Source organism: Sciurus carolinensis, chromosome 11 (assembly GCF_902686445.1).
Source record: "Sciurus carolinensis chromosome 11, mSciCar1.2, whole genome shotgun sequence".
NCBI classification, from domain to species: domain Eukaryota; kingdom Metazoa; phylum Chordata; class Mammalia; order Rodentia; family Sciuridae; genus Sciurus; species Sciurus carolinensis.
Genome location: NC_062223.1, coordinates 90,953,037 through 90,977,872, shown reverse-complemented (window position 1 = coordinate 90,977,872; position 24,836 = coordinate 90,953,037). Strand labels below are relative to the sequence as shown.

Genomic DNA, 24,836 nt, shown 5'->3' with positions numbered 1-24,836 from the left:
AGGATTCTCTATCCGTCATGCAGCACACTGGGATTGGAATTCCTAGAGTCCCCCTTTCTGTTCCTAACGAAGACAAACAGGACTTTTTTCATCTTGCACTTTAATGCTAGTTTCTCCTGATAATCAGATATAGGATAACAAAAATGATAAACTCAATCAAGTTACAAAGAATAAGAAATCTCACTGATTTCTGCCAGGTATACCTCCTGGTATATAATTTCATACTCCCTGACAGATACTATTTAGAAATCCCAATCTTTCATTCTTTAAGGAGAATTTCTTCATAAGTCCTACTCTAAGGCTGGTATATCTAGTCAGAAAGAGAAAAATGACATCAATTAATTTAATTCAGGTACAATAGTAGGCTGAATAATAGCCACTCAAAGATGTTTCAGGTCTTAATCCCAGGAACCCATAAATGTTACTTTGTAAGGAAAATGAAAGTTTTTGCAGTTGTGATTAAATTGACATGAAGAAATTATGTAGGTGAACCCTAAACACAATCACAGGTGTGCCTTTAGAGGATAGAAACAGTGATTTGACACATATACAGGTAGAAGAGAAGCTGATGTGACCATGGGTGCAGAGGTATGAGTGATGTGCCACAAGGCAAGGAGCCGAAAGAGTCCAGATACAAAGTCTCCTTTACCATTTCAGGAAGAGGTTTGTCAATATCTTGATTTCAATCCAATACTGATTTCAGGCTTCTGTCCTTAAGCACTGTGAGAGAATAATTTTCTGATCGATTGATGGATTGACTTTTATGAGGGACTGAACCCAGGGGTATTCTTTCACTGACCTACATTCCCAGCTGGTTTCAAACTTGGAATCCTCCTGCCTCAGCCTCTCAAGTAGCTGGGATTATAGGCATGTAACTATGTCTGGCAGTTTCTGTTGTTTTAAACCATGAAGTCTGTAGTGATTTTTTGATTGCAGCTTCAGTAAACTAATGCAAGTGTCCACTTTGTCTCAAGTGAGTATCAAATGACTTCTGGGATAAATGATACCCTTGTCAAGGGGTTCTTGCCCCAGTTATCCTTTTCTGGTAGTTGATTATAAGCAGAACAGACACTTCTTTTGCATTACTGGAAAGTTACACCTGAAAAAATGAAGTTTGAGAAAAGTGCAGAAAGAAGGATGAAGGTGTTTGTCATTTAAGTTTTTCTTGTGAAGTCTTCATGGCAAATATCAGTTTCATTATGATATTTCAAAGATTCTGATAAAACTACAGAAAACTACTCTCTTCCTATTATTTTCGAGAGAAGTCTTTCAAAGTTTGGTAAAGACAATAACTTACATTAAACAATCTGGCTTGGAGAAAATTATATTGCAAAGAACCTCACTGGCGAGTGTTCCCGCGTAACACAGAGCAGCTCTGTCCCTCAGGGATAGCTTGCAAGTCAACATATGTGGTCTGATCCCAAATCCCTTTCACAGAGTAGCAGAATAATAGTGATAAATAAAATAATAGAATCCATTTTTGGGTTGTTTAAGCAGCCCTGTTTAACCATGTAACAAAAGTTTCTTAATCTCTTGTCTTCAGTTTCTTCATCTTTAAAGTAGGGGCACTAACATCCTGCTGGAGAACTATCATAAGAAGTAAGGGAGATTTCTGATTATTATATACCAAGGTCAGTGCCTAACACTTAGCAGTTACATGTTTAGAGTTGCTTCTATCATTTTTGTCTTTTTATTTATTGTTATTTTTCTGGAAGTAGCTGAGCCTTTAAACATTGGGTTTATTCTACTATTCAATAGTCTTGATCTTCTCAACACATTGCAGGAAACTATTTTGCCAACCAAAAGCTTTGCCCTCATTTATTGAACTTAAAGCTCTAGTATGTGTTAGATTTTGAACTTTATGAAGTGGTGACAGTCCTTGGGTTCCTAATTTGCACCTGTTGTTTTTCCTTTAAGTATCACATGGTCATACGATCACAGTCTTACTTATAAATTTTATTAAATTACAAATTATTATTATTAAATTATCAATAAATAATATGCTCTCTACTGCTAATATTTAGGGTACTTTTCAGGATTAGATCATGTATGAAATAGGAAGGTTTCAAATAATCAGATTATTAGAAAGGAAACAAATTTAACTTGAACTTGATATGCATTCACTCCAATTTTTCAAACCAAAGGTTGCAAACATTAATCAATTCATTAAATTAAGCATATTACTTGGAGTAAGGTCAGTATGATTTTATGAAATTTAGTTTCAATTATATCCCATGGCTGGTGTAATAAAATGTACTTTATATGAAAAAGAAAAAAAAAAGAATTTGAAAGTCATGAGATTAGGTTACTAGTGGAAAACTTTTTCTGTCATTTGTTGTTAAATTTGAGAAAGTTCATGTTTTAATAAGCTTTTATGGAACACCTATTATGCATCGTCAGATTTTTTTTATATGAATGATTTTTCCCCCTCTTCCCTAATTATGAATGCACTGCGGTATAGGATGGGTACCCTGTGTTGATTTCACATTTTTCTTGCCCTTCAGTGGGCCTCTGGTACAAATTTGAGAGGATTCCTACTACCAAATAGACCCCAAAACTAGGTAGTAAAACACAAGTTCCTAAATTGAGTGAATCTGATCTTTGCTAATCTGAGAATTAAGTCAGCTTTAACTGTTTACACCCAGTCCCTGTTCTTTTTATTCAGCAATGTCTTGAAAGTTTTCCAGTAAGACAGGATGGACTCTGGGAGGGGATAAGGAAGGGACAGGTAGTGGGAGGCTTTGTTGGAGGGGCCCTTTGTTTTGAGGCAGGATAAGTTGCTGAGCCTGGGTTGGAGAAGAGGGAGGCCAACACACAGAAAACTATTTCTAGCTCAAATTTCTTTACCAAAGCTCTTTAAGTTGAACTTTATTTATTTATTTATTTTTTGGGTGGGGGGAACAACCAGTCTAAAACTAGGTGTATGTGTTGTGTTTGTGGTGAGTGTGCAGCATTTGTGATGTGTATGGGGCGCGTGTGGTGAGTGTATGCCCTGTGGTGTGTGTGTGCGTGTGAGGTATGTGTGTGAATATGCGTGCGAGTGGTGTGTGTTTGTGGTTGTGTATGTGTGTGGTGTGTGGTGCTGGATGTGTATGAGTGTGTGTGTATAGTGTGCTTGTGTGATGCTGGGTGTGTATGTGTGTGTATGGTGTGTGTGTATGGTGTGTGTGTGTGCATGCCGGCGAGAAGGGGCAGAGAGGGTCCCCACTTTTAACATGTCTATCAGGCTCCACTTCTTCGTTGATATTTCAGCACTGGGTAGGCTGAGCCTGGGACTGCGGGGGACGCCTCCAAGTTCCACCCGGGACATCCTGAACTGCAGCCGCCACAACAGCAGGCTGAGCGCAGACAAAGGGGCCGGCGCGGGCGCAGACGGTGCGGCCGCCGGGGCAGCTGGCCGCGCGGGTGGGAGCGGGCGCGGACCCCGCCCGGGCTGGCTGGGCGCCCGCCCGGACTTCACTCAGTCTTTGACCCTCGGTCCTCCCGCCCCCCCCGCGGGCTACGCCGCTGTAACCGCTGTCCCGGCAGCCGCTCGCTCCTTTTCGGGGCCGCCGGCAAAGAGCGTAGCACCGTGGGCCTGCGGCATGGCTGTGTCCTGGAGAAGCTGGCTGGCCAACGAAGGGGTTAAACACCTCTGCCTGGTAGGATGGCGGGCCCGGCGCTCGCGTTCCGTCTCTCCTGCAGCTAGTTTGATTCATTCTCCGAGCGTGCGCGGGTGGGAAGCTGGAAGTGGAAGTTTTGTCTCCAATTCGAACGGTTTCAGCTAGCAAAACTTTACGCTGTTAAAACCTGGAGATGATAAGGACCCTCCCCCCCCCCCACCCCCATGCTTGAGAACATTCCTACACAGTGATGGGAGAGCGGATGTGAAGGAGGGGAGAAGAGATTACTTTAAGAGAAGAGAGCTTTCTCTTAACCCTTTAACCATGTTTGTCCCCATTGCTTTTTTTCTGGGATTGCTTCCGTTTTGCTTAGGACAAGGTGATGTCACTAATTTCTTAGTCTTATTTTGTACTTCAAAGCATACCTGCAGATCATTAGGCTGACCTGTTTGCCACCCAAAGCTTAGCTCAGGTGAAGGGCCTGGGGTCAGGTTTATTTATGAGTGCTTTTCAACTTTCTGACTAATTGAGGAAACTTTCTGCAGTTATTCATTGAGATTGGAATTAAAGCTCTGCGTCCAAAAAATGGACTTGTGGTTTCATTCATCAAGTGATGCCTTTTAAAAAAAAAAAATTTGTTTTCTTTCTCCTTTTTTCTGATTGGTTTAGCTCATTTGGATGTCCCTGAATGTCCTGCTTTTCTGGAAAACCTTCCTGCTATACAACCAAGGGCCAGAGTATCACTACCTCCACCAGATGCTGGGTGTAAGTGGGACTTGGGTGACCAGGTGGAATGGGTGTAATACGGCAGAACTTGGTTAGTTCTCCCATTCATCAAAGAAACCTTTGTTGTACACTTTTGAAACATTTGTTGATCTCCAAAGTGGTCAAATTTTCTTGATTTATCTTTTACACTCGTCTAGAATAAAACGATTAGCTTTTAAAAACCAAAGGTAGTTTCTGCTAACAATGAATCTGCCAGAGGCTATTAGAGCCTGAGAAGGGTTACTACTTTTTGCAAACTGCAAAATGCCCTGAGGATTTGCTATACTAGGAGAACCAACTGATGACAGGCTTTTAGTTTGCACTTATCAAGGCTTTCATCCTGCCCATAAGCTTATCCAGGGGATTTCTGCACTGTTTCTTTTACTGACAGTTTTCACAAAGTATGTGTCTAATGAGGTTATTCTTTCTAGGTAGTTCTCAGCTCCTTGCCTTAGGTTAGTGACATGTGATCATGACTCTGGAATCCTGGTCTAATATGAGGATGATATGGTGCAAAACTTTGCTCTGATTTGTTCACTTTGGTGAAATTTTTCCTTTCTCTTTTCTGTTTCTGATCTCATTCTTCCTTCCTATCCTCTTCCTACCTAACCCCTTAACAAAAGACTGTGTCACTGATGACATCTTACTTTGTATAGGAAGATTCTATTTTCTAAGGAACAAGCAAAAATTATAAAATATATTGCAAAGTCTTATTGCACCTAACAAGCAGATTTTGTCATTCTTTCTCATTGGGGAAGAAAACATATTCAAAACAGGAAATGTATCACTTTGTTTTTCATAGTTTCATTACTGTTTAAAATTAGTTCAGATGAATTCAGTGGAACTAGTTCTACCTTTTATATTTTACATGTACAAACTACTTTTAAACCCTAGCACCTCAAGTAGTGATTGGTACATTTTAAGCCTGATGTTAAGTTGCAACTGAATTAACAATTGATATTTTATTATGTAACACAGGACTATTTTTCATAATCTATTGTCACACTATCTTTTTAAAGCTTAATACCTAGGTTTTTAGCTAATGAATTGAGAGAGTGTCGAAAATGAAGTTATTTTATTGGAAATTCTGATATCTGAACAATTCTTTCTTTCATCCATCCAACTTTCCATCCAACAACCCAAAACTGTTGTGAAACCTGTGCTTTTCAAATACATACAGGAAGAGTAAAACCCAGACCTTGAGTTGCTGGCAATCTAATGGAAAACCAACAAGTAAATAATTATAATTCAATAAACAAGTTTAGAAATCTTCTCTACTAAAACATAAGATCTGCTAACCTTTCATTCTTATTTTTTCCTGGAAATTTGCTGTTTGATGTGAATTAATGAACAGGAGATTTTTCAGTGGGAAGTGTATTACATAACTTGAATAACATGGAAAAAAACTCTTGAGAGTAAAATTTGTTCTGGATCAAGAGGTATTTGTGATAATGTAAAATCTGAAGAATTGGAAACATTGTAATAACTTGGAAAGACATAACTGTACTTTGGATTTGAACTCTGTGACCCAGTATAAGCGAAAACAACAATTTAAAAGGAAACTAATTATGTTGGAAGTCAAACATTTTTGTAAACCAATTTTTGTAAACTTGAATCCTGTGTAACTTTAAATATATGTTAGTGACAGTTTGACAAAGTTCAACATATATACATGCACACATGCACACACAGCCAAATAAATTTTATTATCATTTAATTTCAAACCATGGTTCTTATTTTTAAATTTTTTTCTACATTTTTATTGGTGCATTATAGTTGGACATCTTGATGGTATTTGTTGTTACATATTCATACATACATAACAATATAATTTGACCAATATTACTCCTCAGCACTTCCCCCCGCCATCCCCACTTTCTATCCCTGAGTTCCTTTCCTCTACTGATCTCCTTTTGATTTTTAGGAGACCCAACTCTACCTTTCTTTTCCTTTATCCTCTTTAGCTTTCACATTTGAGAGAACACATATGACATTTGACCTTCTGAATTTGACTTATTTCACTTAACACGGTGGTCTCTAGTTCCATTCATTTTCCTGCAGATGCCATATTTTTCTTTATGGAAGCCCAATAAAATGTTAAAACATTTCAAAATGTACTCTATCTCTTTACTTCCATCTCACTTGGTGCTTTTGTTTAAATGATATGACAAGTTAGAAAGGTTCAAGAACTGTTGGCATATAGTAGGGACTTAATAAACACTGGCCAAGAGAATGAAGGAATAGAGTGATAAAATGAACAAATGGAAGACAAGGAGCAAGAAAGGCAATGGGCAGACTGATAGGTCATTGCAAGTTAGTTTGCATGAAACTGAGCTGACCTTCGAGCCATCTAGTAAGGTTTTAACATTTTACCAAGAGTTCTTGTGGAAAGGAAAGGAAAAATGATCTATGACTTCTAAATGTCTCGCTTTCCAGAAATTATCCATTATGAATTTGTCATTAATTTATCTAAACCTTTTGAATTAGGTGTTTTAAACCTTACAGTTTTTTTAGTGAAAAAAGAACCCCTATAATTTTGCTCATTACTTTATGGAGGAGTAATTTTGTTTTTCCTAGGCTTAACTTTTCTAGTCTTGTGATGGTTGGAATATGGCTTCATAGAATAAGAATTTGCAGGTGCTTTTCAAAATATATCATACTGTATATATATATATATATATATATATATATATATATATATATATGGTATAATAATGAGATACAATTTTTAAGTAAATATTGCTGGTGCCTGTGTTTTATATCTTTAATGACTAAATATTATTTGAATAATGTCTTACAGCAATACATATTAGAACTTATCAAGCACTCAGCCCCAAAATGATAGAATTGTTGAAATCCTAAAGGGGGCATAAGTATTCTGATTTTATAAATCTCTTCTAGGGTGAATTTTAGGTTCACAAAAATCATGATGGTATTTATGGAAATCAATTTGATTGTACCATTTTAAAATACAGATGAAAACAGTATATCCATTTGCTGAAAAATTTGATAATAGCATTGAATATAAAGGTTGCTGCCATTCAGCTGTAAAATGTGCCATAAAAGCAACATTACTGTGATATTATGGTCTATAAGGATCCATAGAATATATCTTATTTGTAGGAAGATACAGAAGTATTGCCAGAGATCTCTGCTTTGTACTGAAAATGATTATTTATTCAACCATTTATTTATACATATGATATGCCAGACACTTTACAAATATTTTGTTTTAGCTAGGAAGCTATGGTTTTCACTTTACATATGAGGACATACAGTCGGAGGAGGCTGTGTGAGTTGCTCTAAGGTCTGGATGGTTAGGGTCAGAAGGAGAATTTGAATGGAGTCCTTTCTGATCTCTTTGCTTTTCCCTCATAGTACATACTTTTCTAAACTATTTCTCTTGCCCTTCTCAGGTACTTAAACCACTGGTTGGTATTATTCTTTATGAGTGCTGCCCAATAGAAATACAGTGAAAGACAAAGTAAGAAGGAGACAGAGGCATTAATTTTAAAAATAAGTTAAACCCAACATATTCAAAATATTACTACTTTGACAAGTAGTCATTACTAAAGAAATTAATAAGATATTTTAAAGTCTTTTTTTCTATTAAATATTTGAAATACAGTATGTATTTTAAACTCAGGCAGGTTACAATTCAGTTACTGAATTTTTATTAGAAACACCTTACCAGCATTTAGGCTTCATAAAATTTACAGGTCAATCCCCAGTACCCCCCACCCTCCGCAAATACCCAGGTCAATCTTGTGCAATTCCATATACCTCCGTGAGCTAAGGAAAGTGAATAGTGTTCTTTCTGTGACTGCACAGGAGTTAAGTATTCTGAAATTTGCATTTTAAGTTAGTATTGTACAATATAAAGGAAAACAATAAAATTCATGCTAATACTTTGAAAAATTTTATCTGATAACACAAATGTATCAACTTTAAAATTTAAGTTTTTTGGAATCAGATGGAACTGTAGTCCCAGTTGAAGCAGAAGGATCACTTGAGCCCAGAAGTCTAAGACCAGGGTAGGCAACAGAGAGAGACCCTATTCTCCCCTACCCCCTCAAAAATTAATTTTAAATTAGTAAAATTAAACTAAATATTTAGTTCCTTCATAAAGATAGACACATTTCACATACTGAATGACCATGGATGGATAGTGGCTTCCATTTTGGACAGTTCAAATACAGACTGTGGGGAGATTTATTTACTCTTGGCCACAAGTACTCAACATTTTGCTTTAAAGCAAACAACTAGCCAGCTGAGCAGCACAATAAAAAATTCATTAGGTTATGGGTAGTTTTTTTACTCCCCCTCTACAAAACAAGAGTTGATATTGGAGGGGAGGTTGTAGACTTTAATTATTGGCATGAACTATAAAAATCTCTCAGACTTTTGCCTTGTCTTCTGAGCTTTCTGGCGGTGGGAATTCTTAAGAATGAAGGGAAAAATATTTAATTCTCAGAACAGGAGGGTTCTTTTTTATTTCTACGTGGCTGTGTTTAGACCACAATTAAAGATTAAAAATTACATGAGAATTAACAGGGAAAATCAGAACTACAGTGCTGGAAGATAAAATAAAGGAGAGATGAATATGTTTTAGTAGTTTTTTTCTTTTTTTTTAATGATCTTTCCCAGACTGGCTTGACACAGACTGGGATGCAACATGGTCACGGCTGGTTTATGCCTGAGTTAATATGCTAATCTGATTGTGTACTTCCTAGGAGATGTTTAATTATGACATGCTGTGAGTTTGGAATCTTAAAATTGGATAAGAAGAAAAAGTCTTGAGGGGAAACTAAAACAAAACAAATACCCAAGCCAACAAATGGAACAACACTCATGCACTTGTTCATTGCAGCCCTTTAAAGGACACCTTTGATTGCTTAAGATAAATCAGTTTTGATTTATTTATTCTAAGGAACTGAAATACAGTTGTTTTTATTCTAATAGAAAATGTAATGTGTTGTTAGCAAACCTAAGAAATTAATTTTTCTATTTTTTAAAAATATTGTGGTAAACTAACTCAAAATCTTCTCTATGAAAGCACTCATATTCATGTTAACAATTTTTGAAATATATTTTCACTTTTATAACTAAAGAGTATCATGTAATTGATGTAAACCTTTTAACTTTGGAAAGGAATAAGTTTTGTGGTACCAGTTCAGAGTGCCTGGGTTTCTTGGTTTTACATAATATTCTCTCCAAACTAACATTTGTAAATGGAATATTACTCAGTTTTAACCTATTCTCATAATTTTGTGATGAGAAGTAGAAATTCTTTGCTTTTCCTCACAAATACTGTTTTCTATCTGCTGCATGAACATGAAGCTTTTTTCCTTTGGAAGTTATTTTTGAGATATCTATGTTATTTGGAACAGAGTTATGAGCATTTAGATTTTTCCTAACTTTCTAGTGAAACACAGGGATGATGTTTCTTTGGTCAATCATTATCCTTTGGAAACATTAACTAATTTCATGAGTCCTAGGAAGTGTATCCTAACATTTTACAGAGACAGAAGTCTGATGTCATGTGAACTGCTTAAGGTTGAAGATTAGAATTTCTAGGTGAATGGACCTAGGATTTTAAGTCACTGTTGGTTCACAGCTGGTCTGGGCAGCTTTAATTCTGCTGAGAAGGAAGGAACACAGGCCTCCTGTAAATTTCAGAAGATGGCTTGATCATTAACTCTTTGCTTTTATTGCACAGAATATAAAAGTCTCTAAACCAGAATTAGCCAGGCACACATTGTGGTTTCTATTTAGGGGATATTTTAAACTTATTTTTGTTCATTTTCTTCTTAATATTCTGCTAATTGAACCAGTTTTATGTCTGTTTATTGACTGGTGAGGTGGGTTTTATTATTTTGATGAAATTACTGTATATTCTTTATGAATTTACAGTTGATAGCAGTCCACAGAGTTTTAGACTTGGGAGTTTGATATCTTTAGAATTCTTTTTTATTTTCCAAAATAGAAAAATGAGATTAAAGTGATTTTCTCACTACTATCGCTCATTGAATTAGTGGTTTGGTTACTATTTGGTCTATTGATTCTGTCAGTCCAATGTTAGAACACATTAAACCCCAGGAAAGATGGACAACTAACTTTTCTTTTTATGTGAAATGATATTTTAAAATGACCAGAAAGTTAAGCAAATTAAGAATTTAAGGAAAATTATTAATTTAACCTCAAAAAATATATTTTCAGCATAATAGGTGTCTGTAAAAATTTTTACCTCTCTTTGATAACTTGTGAAGGAATTACAAGGCATTTTACGTGGGTTTTTTTTTTTTTTTTTTTTTTTTTTTTTTTTTGTACTGGGGATTGAACCCAGAGATACTTAAGTACTGAGCCACCCCCAGTCTTTTTTAATAATTTTATTTAGAGGCAGGGTCTTGCTGAGTTGCTTAGGGCCTCACTAAGTTGCTGAGGCTGGCTTTGAACTTGTGATCCTCCTGCCTCAGCCTGTTTGAACTGGTGGGATTACAGGCATGTGCCACCTTGCCTAGCCTATTTAGATAATTTCTGATTTCACTGTATTTATCAAAATTCTAGGGTTCAATATTTGACCCCTTATCTGCCTACTGTGTAATTCTCTTTTATCAATACCATCCAAAACAGCATAGTTTGGCAACTGAAATGAATTTCAGGCATTTTAGAAATCTCTTCTTTCATTTTATCATGAATAGTATTAATTTAATAACTGACTACATCAGTGAGGACTAAGTACTAGATGTTAGAGTTTCACATTAATTAATTTACTTAATCTTTTCATCTAATCTATGGAATAGATGATTTTGATTGTTTGCTTTGTAACTGAGAAAATGAATTTGAGGGAGGTTCTATAACTTCCTATTGAGTGAAAGAGGCAGGGCTCTAGCCCAAAGATCCTGAATCCAGAGTTTATATTCTTGTATTAATTATTTTACATATTTTTAAAATTATACAAAAATTGTATAAAGTTATTATATACAACATGATGTTTTAAAATATGTATATATTATAAAATGGCTTAAGAGCTAATCAAAATATATATTACCTCATATACTTTTTTTTTGTAGTGAAACACTTAAAATCTATTAGCAGTTTTCAACAATATGATATTTTTGCTTATAGGCACCATAACGTACAATAGCTCTTTTGAATGTATTTCTCCTACTAATTAAAATTTTTCATTCTTTGACTATTATCTCCCCACCTTACCCAACACCTCTGCAACCACTGATAACCACCACTGTGCCCTGTACTTTTAGGAATTCAACTTTGTTAGGTTCCTCGTATTAGGTGAGATCATGATGTATTTGTCTTTCTGTGCCTGGCTTATTTTTCTTAACATCATGACATACTCCACTTTCATCCATGTTGTTGCAAGTGACAGGATTTCCTTCTTTTTAAAGATAGAAAATCATTTTCTTTTTTTTTTAAGTTTTTAATTTTTCTAATTAGTTGTAAATGACAGTAGAATGCATTTATATGTTTTGATAGATCATACCTAAATGGAGTGTAATTTCTCATTTTTCTGATTGTACATATTGTAGGATCACATTGGTCATGCAGTCATATATGTACATGAGGTAATGATGTCTGTTTCACTCTACTATCCTTCCTACCCCCATACCCCTACCCCTCCCTTCACTACCCTCTACCTAATATAAAGTAACTCTATTTTTCCCTAACTCCCCACCCCCAGCTTATAGTGAATTCGCATCTGCATATCAGAGAAAACATTCAGCCTTTGGTTTTTTGGGTTTGGCTTATTTCACTTAGCATGATATTCTCCAGTTCCATCCATTTACCAGCAAATGCCATAATATCACGTATGTACATATGTGTATATATATCTCACATTTTCTTTATCCATGCATCTATTGAAGGGCACCTAGTTTGGTTACATAGTTTAACTCTCGTGAGTTGAGCTGCTATAAACATTGTTGTGACTGCATCAGTGTAGTAGCTAATTTTAAGTCCTTTGTATATAAACCCAGGAATAGGATAACTGGATCTAATGGTGGTTCCATTCCAAGTTTTCTGAGGAAACTCCATACTGCTTTCGGGAGTGGTTGCACCAATTTGCATTCCCACCAGCAATGTATGAGTGAACCTTTCCCCCAACATTCTCATCAACATTTATTGTGTTGTTGCTTGTATTCTTGATATTGCCATTATGATTGGAATGAGATGAAATCTTAGAGTAGTTTTGATTTGCATTTCTCTTATTGCTGGAGATTTTGAAAGTATTTCATTGTGTGCATATGGACCATATTTTCTTCATTCATGCATCCATTGACAGAAGTTTTATTCTGCATCATTGTATTCTTCTACCTCTATGCAACATGAATAGTATGTTGAATCATACAGAATTGCCATTTTGGTAGATCATAACCATCAAATATTAGTCATTTCATATGATTCAATCTAATAACAACTTTTACCATTTATTGATTACGTACAGTGTATCTGATGTACTTCATGGCTCTTTATTTTTATAAGCTCACTTAATCCTTATATTTAATTAAATCCTTATAACCACTTTGCAGAATGAAATTATCACTTTTTATAGAATTGAGAAAGTGATTCTCAGTGGTTAAATAACTTTTCCCAGATTATACAGCTAAAATGGAAAGTCCAATTTGAGCCCACATCTGTCTGACTCTGAAGACCTTGACCTCAATCACCCACTCTACCATGTGAGGTTCTTCAACAGTATTAGAACCTGAAAATTTCTACTTTTGTCCAAAGTTATTATGCATTCTATCACGGTGGTCCTGCACATGACTGTTTGTAGTGTATTTGTATGTTTTTGAGCTTGCTTTAGTATATCTTAATAAGTACTTGATCAGAAGTAAAGGTAAGAATGTAATACATAGATTGTTTTTAAATCAAAGTCAGACTGTGTACCTCATCTTAACTTATATCTACTATATTAGTTTGCCAGGACTGCCATAGCAAAGTACCACAGACTGTATGGCTTAAACAAAAGAAATTTGTTTCTGCACAGTTTTGGAGGTGAGAAGTTAAGGTTCAAGGTATCAGTGGGATTTGTTCCTTCTGAGGGTCTCTCTCCTTGGCTTATACGTGGTTCTCTTCTTCCTTTACCTTCACATGGCCTTCATTCTGTGTGCGTCTGTTTCCTAATCTCTTCTTCTAAGGACAACAATTAAAGTAGGATTAGGACCCATTCCAATTATATCATTTAATCTTAATTACCACTTTAAAGACTATCTCCAAATACAGTCATATTCTGAGGTACCGTACATTAGGACTTTGACATACGAAGAACTAAATTCAGCGTGCAACACCTAACCTGTTTCTTAGTCTTCCTCTGGAAGTTTAGCATGAGTTTTGAGGAATTAATTTGAGATTAATGTAGTTCTCTTCTCCTCAGTTGTAGAATCCCAGCTGAGCAGTAACATTCCAGAATGACATTGCACAAAAGCCCTTCCCAGTCCTCCTTAGGAAGGTATTGTGACATTCCAGATCAGTGGTTTGTACAATTTAAGTCTTAATCTTACCCTTGAATTTTTTTTGAACATTGTTTTACACACCCATTTGCTCCTATCATGTCCTCAAAGAAGAAAATAAAATAAATTAACACCCCATGAGGAACAGCATCAATATTTCATCTGGATTGCTTAACTCTTGGCATCAAGAGTATGACTTAGGGAACTGACTCTCAGAGGAGAAGCATTGTAAATATTGAGGAGCTATTTTGTCTTGCACATTACTGAGGCCAATAATAGTAGTTGGAATGACAATCATAGTAGTCATGTTTGCTCTTCCCTGGGGAGCACTCAGCAGGGAGGGAGAGGAGCCTACAGAACTGTGACATGCTACAGAAACCTTAGGAACTGTTCTAGTCCATTTATCTCATCTGACAGATGTAGTGTAGTCAAATGCCTTCTTTATATACTCAGTACAAAGCTGAATGGTTATGGTAGGTATCCTAACTCCTGGTCAGTGTCCATTGTTCCAAACACTGTGTTTGTCATAGAAATTATTTTCAAGTTGCCTGGGTAATTCTGGAAAAGAAAATCAATTGGAATTTCTTACTGAAAAGATCATGGTTTTGGAGCTATATGGGTATGTGTTCGAATCATGGTTCAGGACTGTTTTCCCTTTATAAAATTAGCAAATTTATTTTTTGAGTCTATGTTTAACTAATCTGTTAAATAGGTTTTAAACCTTACTCTGAAGTTAGTGAGGATTACATAAGAAAATGCATGTGAAATACCTAGTACTTGGAATATAGGCACTCAGAAAATGATAGCCACTGCTATAAATATTAAATAGTGGTATTAATGGGGTTATTACTATGAGTAGTACTAATCAGGAATATCATAAATTATTTATGTTTACAAGTGCACATATTAAAAGAAATTCAGAGACACATGAAGATGGAAGGGATTTGCTGAGTGTGTAGCAAATGGTTAGTGGGACAGGGATATGAATCCTTTGTTCCATTATTATGGTGCTCACAAGGGTGCCAAACAAATATGTTTGATGATGAGGTTGTATGCATGCTGGTCAGCTGGTGCTTTCTAGGTTCAGTGTTTTGGTTGATCTCTGGCTGCTTCTCTGATCCTTCTTGAGGGAAAAAGCCTGGGTGCTGCTGTTCGTCATTGGCACAAAGTTTTGGTGGCTTGACCATGATTGTTGGTTGGCATTTCAGTTTGAGGTAGAACACATTTCATTCAAAAAAGTATTAATATGCTTTATTAATCTTCACTGAAGCTTGGAGTTTTCAAAAGTCAAACAAGGGAAATAATGTCTATCTTATGATATTATTGTGAATCTTATAAGTAAAGTAAAATAAATGATAGAGCAACATTCATGGACATTTCATGAGTCTGACATGATCTATTCTAGTCAAAGTCCTCACTATTCAACAAGTTAGGCTATATTCATAAGGAAGCTAAAGAACAGGATTTATTAAGTAATTTTCCAATTGATGAAAGTAACTTGCATGAAGTGTATTACATAAAACAGCTTTAAAATGTCAGTTTTCTTCTTTCCTTCATTCTACTCTGAGCCTTAACAATCTTATATAAAAATATTTTGTAAACTTCCTTTTCCTCAGTATGCTTTTTCTTATGTCTTCCAGTCAGCATCTTATCCTGCGTTAACTCCTTGTTGTTCATGTCATGACTTCATGGTGAGCGAAAATACCCTCAAGAGAGAGTTGCGGAACAGGAAAGTAAGAAGCGCTAGTGGAGAAGACTGATGGGATAGAGTGATGAGTGCTTTTACACCTCACTGATTTTTCTCAATCAAGTTACAAGTAACTTTGGGCCATTGAGCTTTGTCAATTCTCCTGGGTTTTAGACATCTGAGCCCCAAACCACATTTGTAAAATCCATTGAACTCTAAAAACAAAAGGTGAAAGTAGTTTCCCCACCAATAGCTCAGACTATCTAAAAGGAAAATCAAGCACATATCATCAGTGGTCTACATTAATGGGTTCCAACTGGAAAAAAATGACTCATAGTAAACCACAAAAATGTAGCACTTCAACATGAATGTTCTTCCCCTTCTTTAGAAATCACATTTGCTGCTGAGACTTGTCTGTGTTCTATTTGTTACCTCCTTTGGTATTTTCCTATAGTGTTGGGAATTGGTTTGGATTGTATAGAAACTATCACTAAACTAATTTCAGTTATTTATTTATTTTTTTATATATAAATTGTTCTTTTTTTATTTAGTTTTTAACTTTTTACAGACTGCATTTTAATTCATTGTACACAAATGGGGTACATCATTTCGTTTCTATGGCTGTACACAATGTAGATTCATACCATTCGTGTAATCATACGTGTACATAGGGTAATGATGTCTGTCTCATTCCACTATTTTTTATACCCCCTCCCTCTCATTTCCTTTTACATATTCTAAAGTTCCCCCATTATTCTCTCATTTCCCACCCCCCACCCCCATTATATATCATTCTTCACTTATCAGGGAAAACTTTCGGCCTTTCGTTTTTCGGGCTTGGCTTATTTCACTTAGCATGATATTCTCCAATTCCATCCATTTATTTGCAAATGCCATAATATTATTCTTCTTTATGGCTGAATAGTATTCCATTGTGTTTATACACCAGAGTTTCTTTATCCGTTCTTCTGTTGAAGGGCATCTAGTTTGGTTCCACAATCTAGCTATTGTGAATTGAACTGCTATAAACATTGATGTGGCTGTGTTACTGTAGTTTGCTGATTTTAGGTCCTTTGGGTATAAACCGAGGAGTGGGATAACTGGGTCAAAGGTGGGTCCATTCCAAGTGTTCTGAGGAATCTCCATAATGCTTTCAGAATGCCTGCATCAATTTGCAACTCCGCTAGGGTATGAGTTTACCTTTTACCCCACATACACACCAACACTTATTATTGCTTGCTTTCTTGATAATAACCATTCTAATAGGAGTTAGATGAAATCTTAGGTGGTTTTAATTTGCATTTCTCTAATTACTGGAGATGTTGAACATTTTTTCATATATGTATTAATTGCCTGTGTGTCTTCTTCTGTAAAGGGTCTGTCCAGTTCCTTGGCCCATTTATTGACTGGGTTCTTTGTATTTTTGTTGTAAAGTTTTATAAGTTCTTTATAAATTTTGGAGATAAGTGCTCTATCTGAAGTGAATGTGAAAAAGATTTTCTCCTACTCTGTAGACTCTCTCTTCACATTCTTGATTGTATCCTTTGCTGAGAAAAAGCTTTCTAGTTTGAGTTGACCCATATATTGATTCTTGCTTTGATTTCTTCTGCTTTGGGAGTCTTATTGAGGAAGTCTGATCCTAAACCAACATGATGAAGATTCAGGTCTACTTTGTCTTCTATTAGGTGCAGGGTCTCTGGCCTAATTCCTATGTCTTTGATCCATTTTGAGTTGAGTTTTGTGCAGGGTGAGAGATAGAGGTTTAGTTTCATTTTACTGCATATGGATTTACAGTTTTCCCAGCACCATTTGTTGAACAGGCTATTTTTTCTCCATTGGATGTTTTTGACTCCTTAGTCTAGTATGAGGTAACTGTATTTATGTGATTTTGTCTCTGTGTCTTCTATTCTGAACCATTGGTCTGCCTGTCTATTTTGATGCCAATACCATGCTGTTTTTGTTACGATTGGTTTGTAGTATAATTTAAGGTCTGGTATTGTGATACCTCCTGTTTCACTTTTTCTATTCAGGATTGTTTTGGCTATTCACGGTCACTTGTTCTTTCAGATGAAGTTCATGATTGCTTTCTCTATGAGGAATGTCATTGGGATTTTAATTGGAATTGCATTGAATCTGTATAGTGCATTTGGTAGAATGAGCATTTTGACAATGTTAATTCTGCCTATCAAAGAACATGGGAGATCTTTCCATCTTTGAAGGTTTTCTTCAATTTCTCTCTTTATTTTTTATTTTTTTTATTGTAAACAAATGGGATACATGTTGTTTCTCTGTTTGTACATGGAGTCAAGGCATACCATTTGTGTAATCATAAATTTACATAGAGTAATGTTGTTTAATTCATTCTGTTATTTTTTTCCCTTCCCCCCACCACTCCCACCCCTCTTTTCCCTCTATACAGTCCTTCCTTCCTCCATTGTTACCACCCTCCTTAACCCTAACCCTAAACCTAACCCTAACCCTAACGCTAAACCCTCCCACCCCCCATTATATGTCCTCATCCGCTTATCAGTGAGATCATTCATCCTTTAGTTTTTTTGAGATTGGCTTATCTCACTTAGCATGATATTCTCCAATTTCATCCATTTGCCTGCAAATGCCATAATTTTTTTATTATTTATGGCGGAGTAATATTCCATTGAAAATATATGCCACCGTTTCTTTATCCATTCATCAACTGAAGGGCATCTAGGTTGGTTCCACAATCTGGCTATGGTGAATTGAGCAGCAATGAACATTGATGTGGCTGTATCTCTGTAGTATGCTGATTTTAAGTCCTTTGGTATAGGCCAAGGAGTGGGATAGCTGGGTCAAATGGTGTTTCCATTTCAAGCTTTCTGAGGAATCTCCATACTGCTTTCCAGAGTGGCTGCACTAATTTGCAACCCCACCAGCAATGTATGAGTGTTCCTTTTTCACCACATCCTCGCCAACACCTATTGTTGCTTTTATTCTTGATAATCGCCATTCTAACTGGGGTGAGATGGAATCTTAGGGTAGTTTTGATTTGCATTTCTCTTATTACTAGAGATGTTGAACATTTTTTCATATATCGGTTGATTGCTTGTACATCTTCTTCTGTGAAATGTGTGTTCATTTCCTTAGCCCATTTGTTGATTGGATTATTTGTATTCTTGGTGTAGAGTTTTTTGAGTTCTTTATAAATTCTGGAAATTAGCGCTCTATCTGAAGTATGAGTGGCAAAGATATTCTCCCACTCTGTAGGCTCTCTCTTCACATTACTGATAGTTTCCTTTGCTGAGAAAAGCTTTTTAGTTTGAATCTATCCCAGTTGTTGATTCTTGCTTTTATTTCTTGTGCTATGGGAGTCCTGTTAAGGAAGTCTGATCCTAAGCCAACAAGTTGAAGATTTGGACCTACTTTTTCTTCTATAAGACGCAGGGTCTCTGGTCTGATTCTGAGGTCCTTGAACCATTTTGAGTTGACTTTTGTGCAGGGTGAGAGATAGGGGTTTAATTTCATTCTGTTGCATATGGTTTTCCAGTTTTCCCAGCACCATTTGTTGAAGAGGCTATCTTTTCTCCATTGCATATTTTTGGAACCTTTGTCTAGTATGAGAAAATTGTATTTATTTGGGTTTGTGTCCATGTCCTCTATTCTGTACCATTGATCTACCTGTCTATTTTGGTTCCAATACCATGCCGTTTTTGTTACTATTGCTTTGTAATAGAGTTGAAGATCTGGTATTGCGATACCCCCTGCTTCACTCTTTCTGCCAAGGATTGCTTTAGCTATTCTGGGTTTTTTATTCTTCCAGATGAATTTCATACTTGCTTGCTCTATTTCTGTAAGGTACATCATTGGGATTTTAATTGGAATTGCATTGAATCTGTATAGCACTTTAGGTAGTATGGCCATTTTGACAATATTAATTCTTCCTATCCAAGAACATGGGAGATCTTTCCGTCTTCTAAGGTTTTCTTTAATGTCTTTCTTTAGTGTTCTGTAGTTCTCATTGTAGAGGTCTTTCACCTCTTTTGTGAGATTGATTCCCAAGTATTTTATTTTTTTCGATGCTATTGTGAATGGGGTAGTTTTCCTAACTTCTCTTTCTGAAGATTCATCACTTATGTATAAAAATGCATTGGATTTATAAGCATTGATCTTGTAACCTGCTACTTTACTAAATTCACTTATGAGTTCTAAAAGTTTTCTGGTGGAATTTCCTGGTTCCTCTAAATATATAATCATGTCATCAGTGAACAGGGATAGTTTAGTTCTTCTTTTCCTATTCGTTTCCCTTTATTTTCTTTGGTTTGTCTAATTACTCTGGCTAGAGTTTCAAGGACAATGTTGAATAGAAGTGATGAAAGAGGGCATCCCTGCCTTGTTCCAGTTTTTAGGGAGAATGCTTTCAGTTTTTCACCATTTAGAATGATATTGGCCATGGGCTTAGCGTAGATGGCCTTTACAATGTTAAGGAATGTTCCCACTACCCCAGTTTTTTCTAGTGTTTTCAGCATGAAGGGATGCTGTATTTTATCGAATGCTTTTTCTGCATCTATTGAAATAATCATGTGATTCTTGATTTTAAGTCTGTTGATATGGTGAATGACATTGATTGATTTCCTGATGTTGAACCAACCTTGCATCCCTGGGATGAAACCCACTTGATTGTGGTGCAGTGTCTTTTCAATAATTTTTGTATGTGATTTGCTAAAATTTTGTTGAGAATTTTTGCGTCAATGTTCATTAAGGATATTGGTCTGAAATTTTCTTTCCTCGTTGTGTCTCTGTCTGGTTTAGGTATCAGGGTGATATTGGCATGATAGAATGAGTTTGGGAGGGTTCCCTCCTCTTCTATTTCATGGAATACTTTGAGAAGTATTGGAATGAGCTCTTCTTTAAAGGTTTTGTAGAACTCGGCTGAGAACCCATCTGGTCCTGGACTTTTCTTTGTTGGTAGGCTTTTGATGACCTCTTCTATTTCATTGCTTGAAATTGATTTATTTAAGTTGTGTATGTCCTCCTCGTTCAGTTTAGGTAATTCATATGTCTCTTAGAAACTTGCTGATGTCTTCGAGGTTTTCTGTTTTGTTTGAGTATAGATTTTCAAAATAACTTCTAATTATGTTTTGTATTTCACTCGTGTCTGTTGTGATATTTCCTTGTTCATTCCGAATTTTAGTAATTTGAGTTTTCTCCCTCTTTCTCTTTGTTAGTGTGGCTAAGGGTTTAACAATTTTGTTTATTTTTTCAAAGAACCAACTATTTATTTTGTTGATTTTTCCAATTGTATCTTCTGTTTCAATTTCATTGATTTCGGTTCTGATTTTAACTATTTCCTGTCTTCTACTACTTTTGGTGTTGGTCGCTCTTCTTTTTCTAGGGCTTTGAGCTGTAGTGTTAAGTCATTTATTTATTGATTTCTCCTTCTTTTGTTGAATGCACCCCATGAAATAAATTTTTCTCTAAGAACTGCTTTCATAGTGTCCCAGAGATTTTGATATGATGTGTCTTTGTTCTCATTTACTTCTAAGAATTTTTTTATTTCCCTCCTGATGTCTTCTGTTATCCATTCATCATATAATAGCATATTATTTAAAGTCCAGGTATTGGAGAAGTTTCTGTTTTTTATTCTGTCATTTATTTCTAATTTCAATCCATTATGATCTGATAGAGTACAAGGTAGTATCTCTATCTTCTTGTATTTGCTAACAGTAACTTTGTGGCATAAAATATGGTCTATTTTAGAGAAGGATCCATGTGCTGCTGATAAGAAAGTGTATTCGTTCTTTGTTGGATGGTATATTCTATATATGTCAGTTAAGTCTAAATTGTTGATTGTGTTACTGAGATCTATGGTTTCTTTATTCAATTTTTGTTTGGAAGATCTATCCAGTGGTGAGAGAGGTGTGTTAAAATCGCCTAGTATTATTGTGTTGTGGTCTATTTGATTTGTGGAATTAAGAAGGATTAGTTTGACGTACATGGATGAACCAATGTTCAGGGCATAGATATTTATGATTGTTATGTCTTGCTGATTTATGCTTTCCTTAAGCAGTATGTAATGTCCTTCTTTATCCCTTCTGACTAGTTTTGGCTTGAAGTCCACATTATCTGAAATGAGGATGGATACTCCAGCTTTTTTGCTGTGTCCGTGTGCATGGTATGTTTTTTCCCATCCTTTCACCTTTAGTCTATGCGTATCTCTTTCTATGAGATGAGTCTCTTGCAGGCAGCATATTGTTGAAATTTTCTTTTTAATCCAATCTGCCATTCTATGTCTTTTGATTGATGAGTTCAGGCCATTAACATTCAGGGTTATTATTGTGATATGATTTGTATTCCCAGTAGTCATTTGACTCATTTTTGGTTTTTGACATGATTTGGTTTCTCCTTTATTTGGTTGTTCCTTTAGGCTAGTTCCTCCCTTTGCTGATTTGCATCATTGCTTTTCATCTCTTCCTCATGGAATATTTTGCTGAGAATGTTCTGTAATGCTGGCTTTCTTTTTGTAAATTCCTTTAGCTTTTGTTTATCATGGAAGGATCTTATTTCGTCGTCAAATCTGAAAGTAAGTTTTGCCATGTATAAGATTCTTGGTTGGCATCCGTTTTTCTTTCAGGGCTTGGTAAATGTTGTTCCAGGCACTTCTAGCTTTTAGGGTCTGGTTTGAAAAATCTGCTGATATTCTTACTGGTTTCCCCCTGAATGTAATTTGATTCTTTTCTCTTGTGGCCTTTAAAGTTCTGTCTTTATTTTGTATGTTAGGTATTTTCATAATAATGTGCTTTGGTGTGGGTCTGTTGTAATTTTGTATATTTGGAGTCCTATAAGCCTCTTGTACTTGGTTTTCCATTTCATTCTTCAGATTTGGGAAATTTTCTGATATTATTTCATTGAATAGATTGTTCATTCCTTTGGTTTGTTTCTCTAAGCCTTCCTCAATCCCAATAATTCTTAAATTTGGCCTTTTCATGATATGCCATAATTCTTGTAGATTCTGTTCATGATTTCTTACCATCTTCTCTGTTTGGTCAACTTTGTTTTCAAGATTAAAAATGTTTTCTTCAATGTCTGAGGTTCTGACTTCCAGGTGTTCTATCATATTGGTTATGCTTTCTATGGAGTTTTTAACTTGGTTTATTGTTTCCTTCATTTCAAGAATTTCTGTTTTTTTTTTTTTTTTTTTTTTTTTCAGTATCTCTAACTCTTTATTGAAATGATCTCTTGCTTCCGTACATTCTGAACTCCCTTTCTGACATTTGTTCTGTTGTGCTGTCTTTGGGTTTTTTTGATATAGTATCTAGGTTTGTTTGGGACATTTTCTTCCCTTGTTTCTCATATTGGTCAGATGTCAGTGGGACTCTGAGATATTGCAGATTTCCTCTATTGGCTTATAGTGTCCCTGTAGATTTCCAGTATATCACCTCCTACCCTTCAGTAGCCTGAAGTCTTGGAGGAAATTGATAATGCAGTGCTTCCGAAGAAAGCTGCCCCTAGCCCACTACTGGTTCCCGGGTTTGGAGGTGGCTCTGTGCGGAAAGGCTCTCACTGGGCAGTCTGATCCGAGAAACGGGCTGTGATAGGGGCCTGCCACCGGAGGGAGCAGGGCTGCTTGGGGAAGTCCCTGGTTGCCCTGTGAGTGGTCCTTGAAGTTGCCTGCAGTCCAGAGCTTGCCGCTGGCTCCGGGACTTGGAGCTGGTTCTGTGCAGAAAGAACAGAACCTGCTCCAAGAAGCTGGCCGTGTGGAGGAGCCCACTGCCGGAGGGAGCAGGGCTACGTGGGGAAGACTCTAGGTGCCCTGCCCTGCTCTGAGAAGTCCCCTTGTCCGGGCCTGCCACCCAGGCCGAGCTTCACCTGGTGGGGGAGACTCACCCATGGCTCTATTTTAGTCTGATTCTCTCAATGCCTCCCCTACTTGAATCCTGGGTTCTGGAGCAACAGGAGATCCGGTCACTCTCTATTCCACCATCTTGGATCACCAATTTCTCTCTTTAATGTTCTGTAGTTTTCATTGTAGAGTTCTTTCACCTCTGTTGTTAGATTAATTCCCAAGTATTTTATTTCTTTTGAGGCTACTGTGAATGGAGTGATTTTCCTAATTTCTCTTTCTGGGGATTAAACACTGATGAATACAAATGCATTAGACTTATGCATATTGATTTTGTATCTTGCTACTTTGCTGAATTCATTTATTAATTCTAGAAGTTTTCTAGTGGAGGTTTTGGATCTTCTAAATACAGGATCATGTCATCAGCAAATAGTGACAGCTTTAGTTCCTCTTTTCCTATTTGTATCCCTTCAATTCCTTTGGTCTGTCTAATTGCTCTGGCAAGTGTTTCAAGGATGATGTTGAATAGAATTGGTGAAAGAGGGCATCACTGTCTTGTTCCAGTTTTTAGAGGAAATGCTCTCACTTTTTCTCCATTAAGAATGATTTTGGCTGTGGGCTTATCATAGATAGACTTTACAATGTTGAAGTTTGTTCCTACTATTCCTATTTTTTCTAGTGTTTTAACTATGAAGGGGTACTGTATTTTATCAAATGCTTTCTCAGCATCAATTGAAATAATCTTGTGATTCTTAACTTTAAATTTATTGATATGGTGAATTACATTTATTGATTTCCAGATGTTGAACCAACCTTGCATCCCTGGGATAAACCCCATTTGATCATGGTGCACTAGCTTTTTAATATATTTTTGTGTGCAATTTGCCAGTATTTTGTTAAGGATTTTTGCATCTATATTCATCAGGGATATTGGTCTATTATTTTCTTTCCTTGATATGTCTTTGTCTGGTTTTGGTATCAGAGTGATACTAGCCTCATGGAATGAATTTGGAAGGGTTCCCTCCTTTTCTATTTCCTGAAATACTTTGAGGAGTCTTGGTATCAGTATTTCTTTAAAGGTCTTGTAGAACTCAGTTGAGAATCCATCTGGTCATGGACTTTTCTTGGTTTGTAGACTTTTGTTGGTTTCTTCTATTTCAGTGCTTGAAATTGATTTATTTAAGTTGTGTACGTCTTCCTGATTCAGTTTGGGAGGATCTTATGTCTCTAAAAATTTGTCGATGTCTTTGATATTTTCTATTTTGTTGGAATATAGATTATCAAAGTAGCTTCTAATTGTGTTATGTATTTCAATGGTGTCTGTCATGATCTTTCCTTTTTCTTCACAAATTCTAGTAATTTGAGTTTTCTCTCTCCTTCTCTTTGTTAGTATGGCTAAGGGTTAATCAATTTTGTTTACTTTTTCAAAGAACCAACTTTTTGTTTTGTCAATTTTTTGAATTGTTTCTCTTGTTTCAATTTCATTGATTTCA

At 36.0% G+C, this 24,836-nt stretch overlaps 1 protein-coding gene across 4 annotated transcripts in view; it reads left to right on the top strand.

Moving 5' to 3' along the window:
- The first annotated feature begins 3,356 nt into the window (after positions 1 to 3,356).
- The window catches only part of Nox4 (NADPH oxidase 4), a 205,105-nt gene continuing 183,625 nt past the window's right edge, over positions 3,357 to 24,836 (top strand). For 2 of the 4 annotated variants that reach the window (XM_047517045.1, XM_047517046.1), the window contains exons 1-2: positions 3,357 to 3,641; positions 4,272 to 4,367. In XM_047517045.1, the coding sequence (XP_047373001.1) occupies positions 3,585 to 3,641; positions 4,272 to 4,367 (153 nt within the window). In that variant the 5' untranslated portion in view covers positions 3,357 to 3,584. Of the gene's footprint in view, positions 3,642 to 4,271; positions 4,368 to 15,480; positions 15,574 to 24,836 lie in introns of those variants that run through there. The other 2 variants (XM_047517047.1, XM_047517048.1) reach the window with 2 other exon arrangements.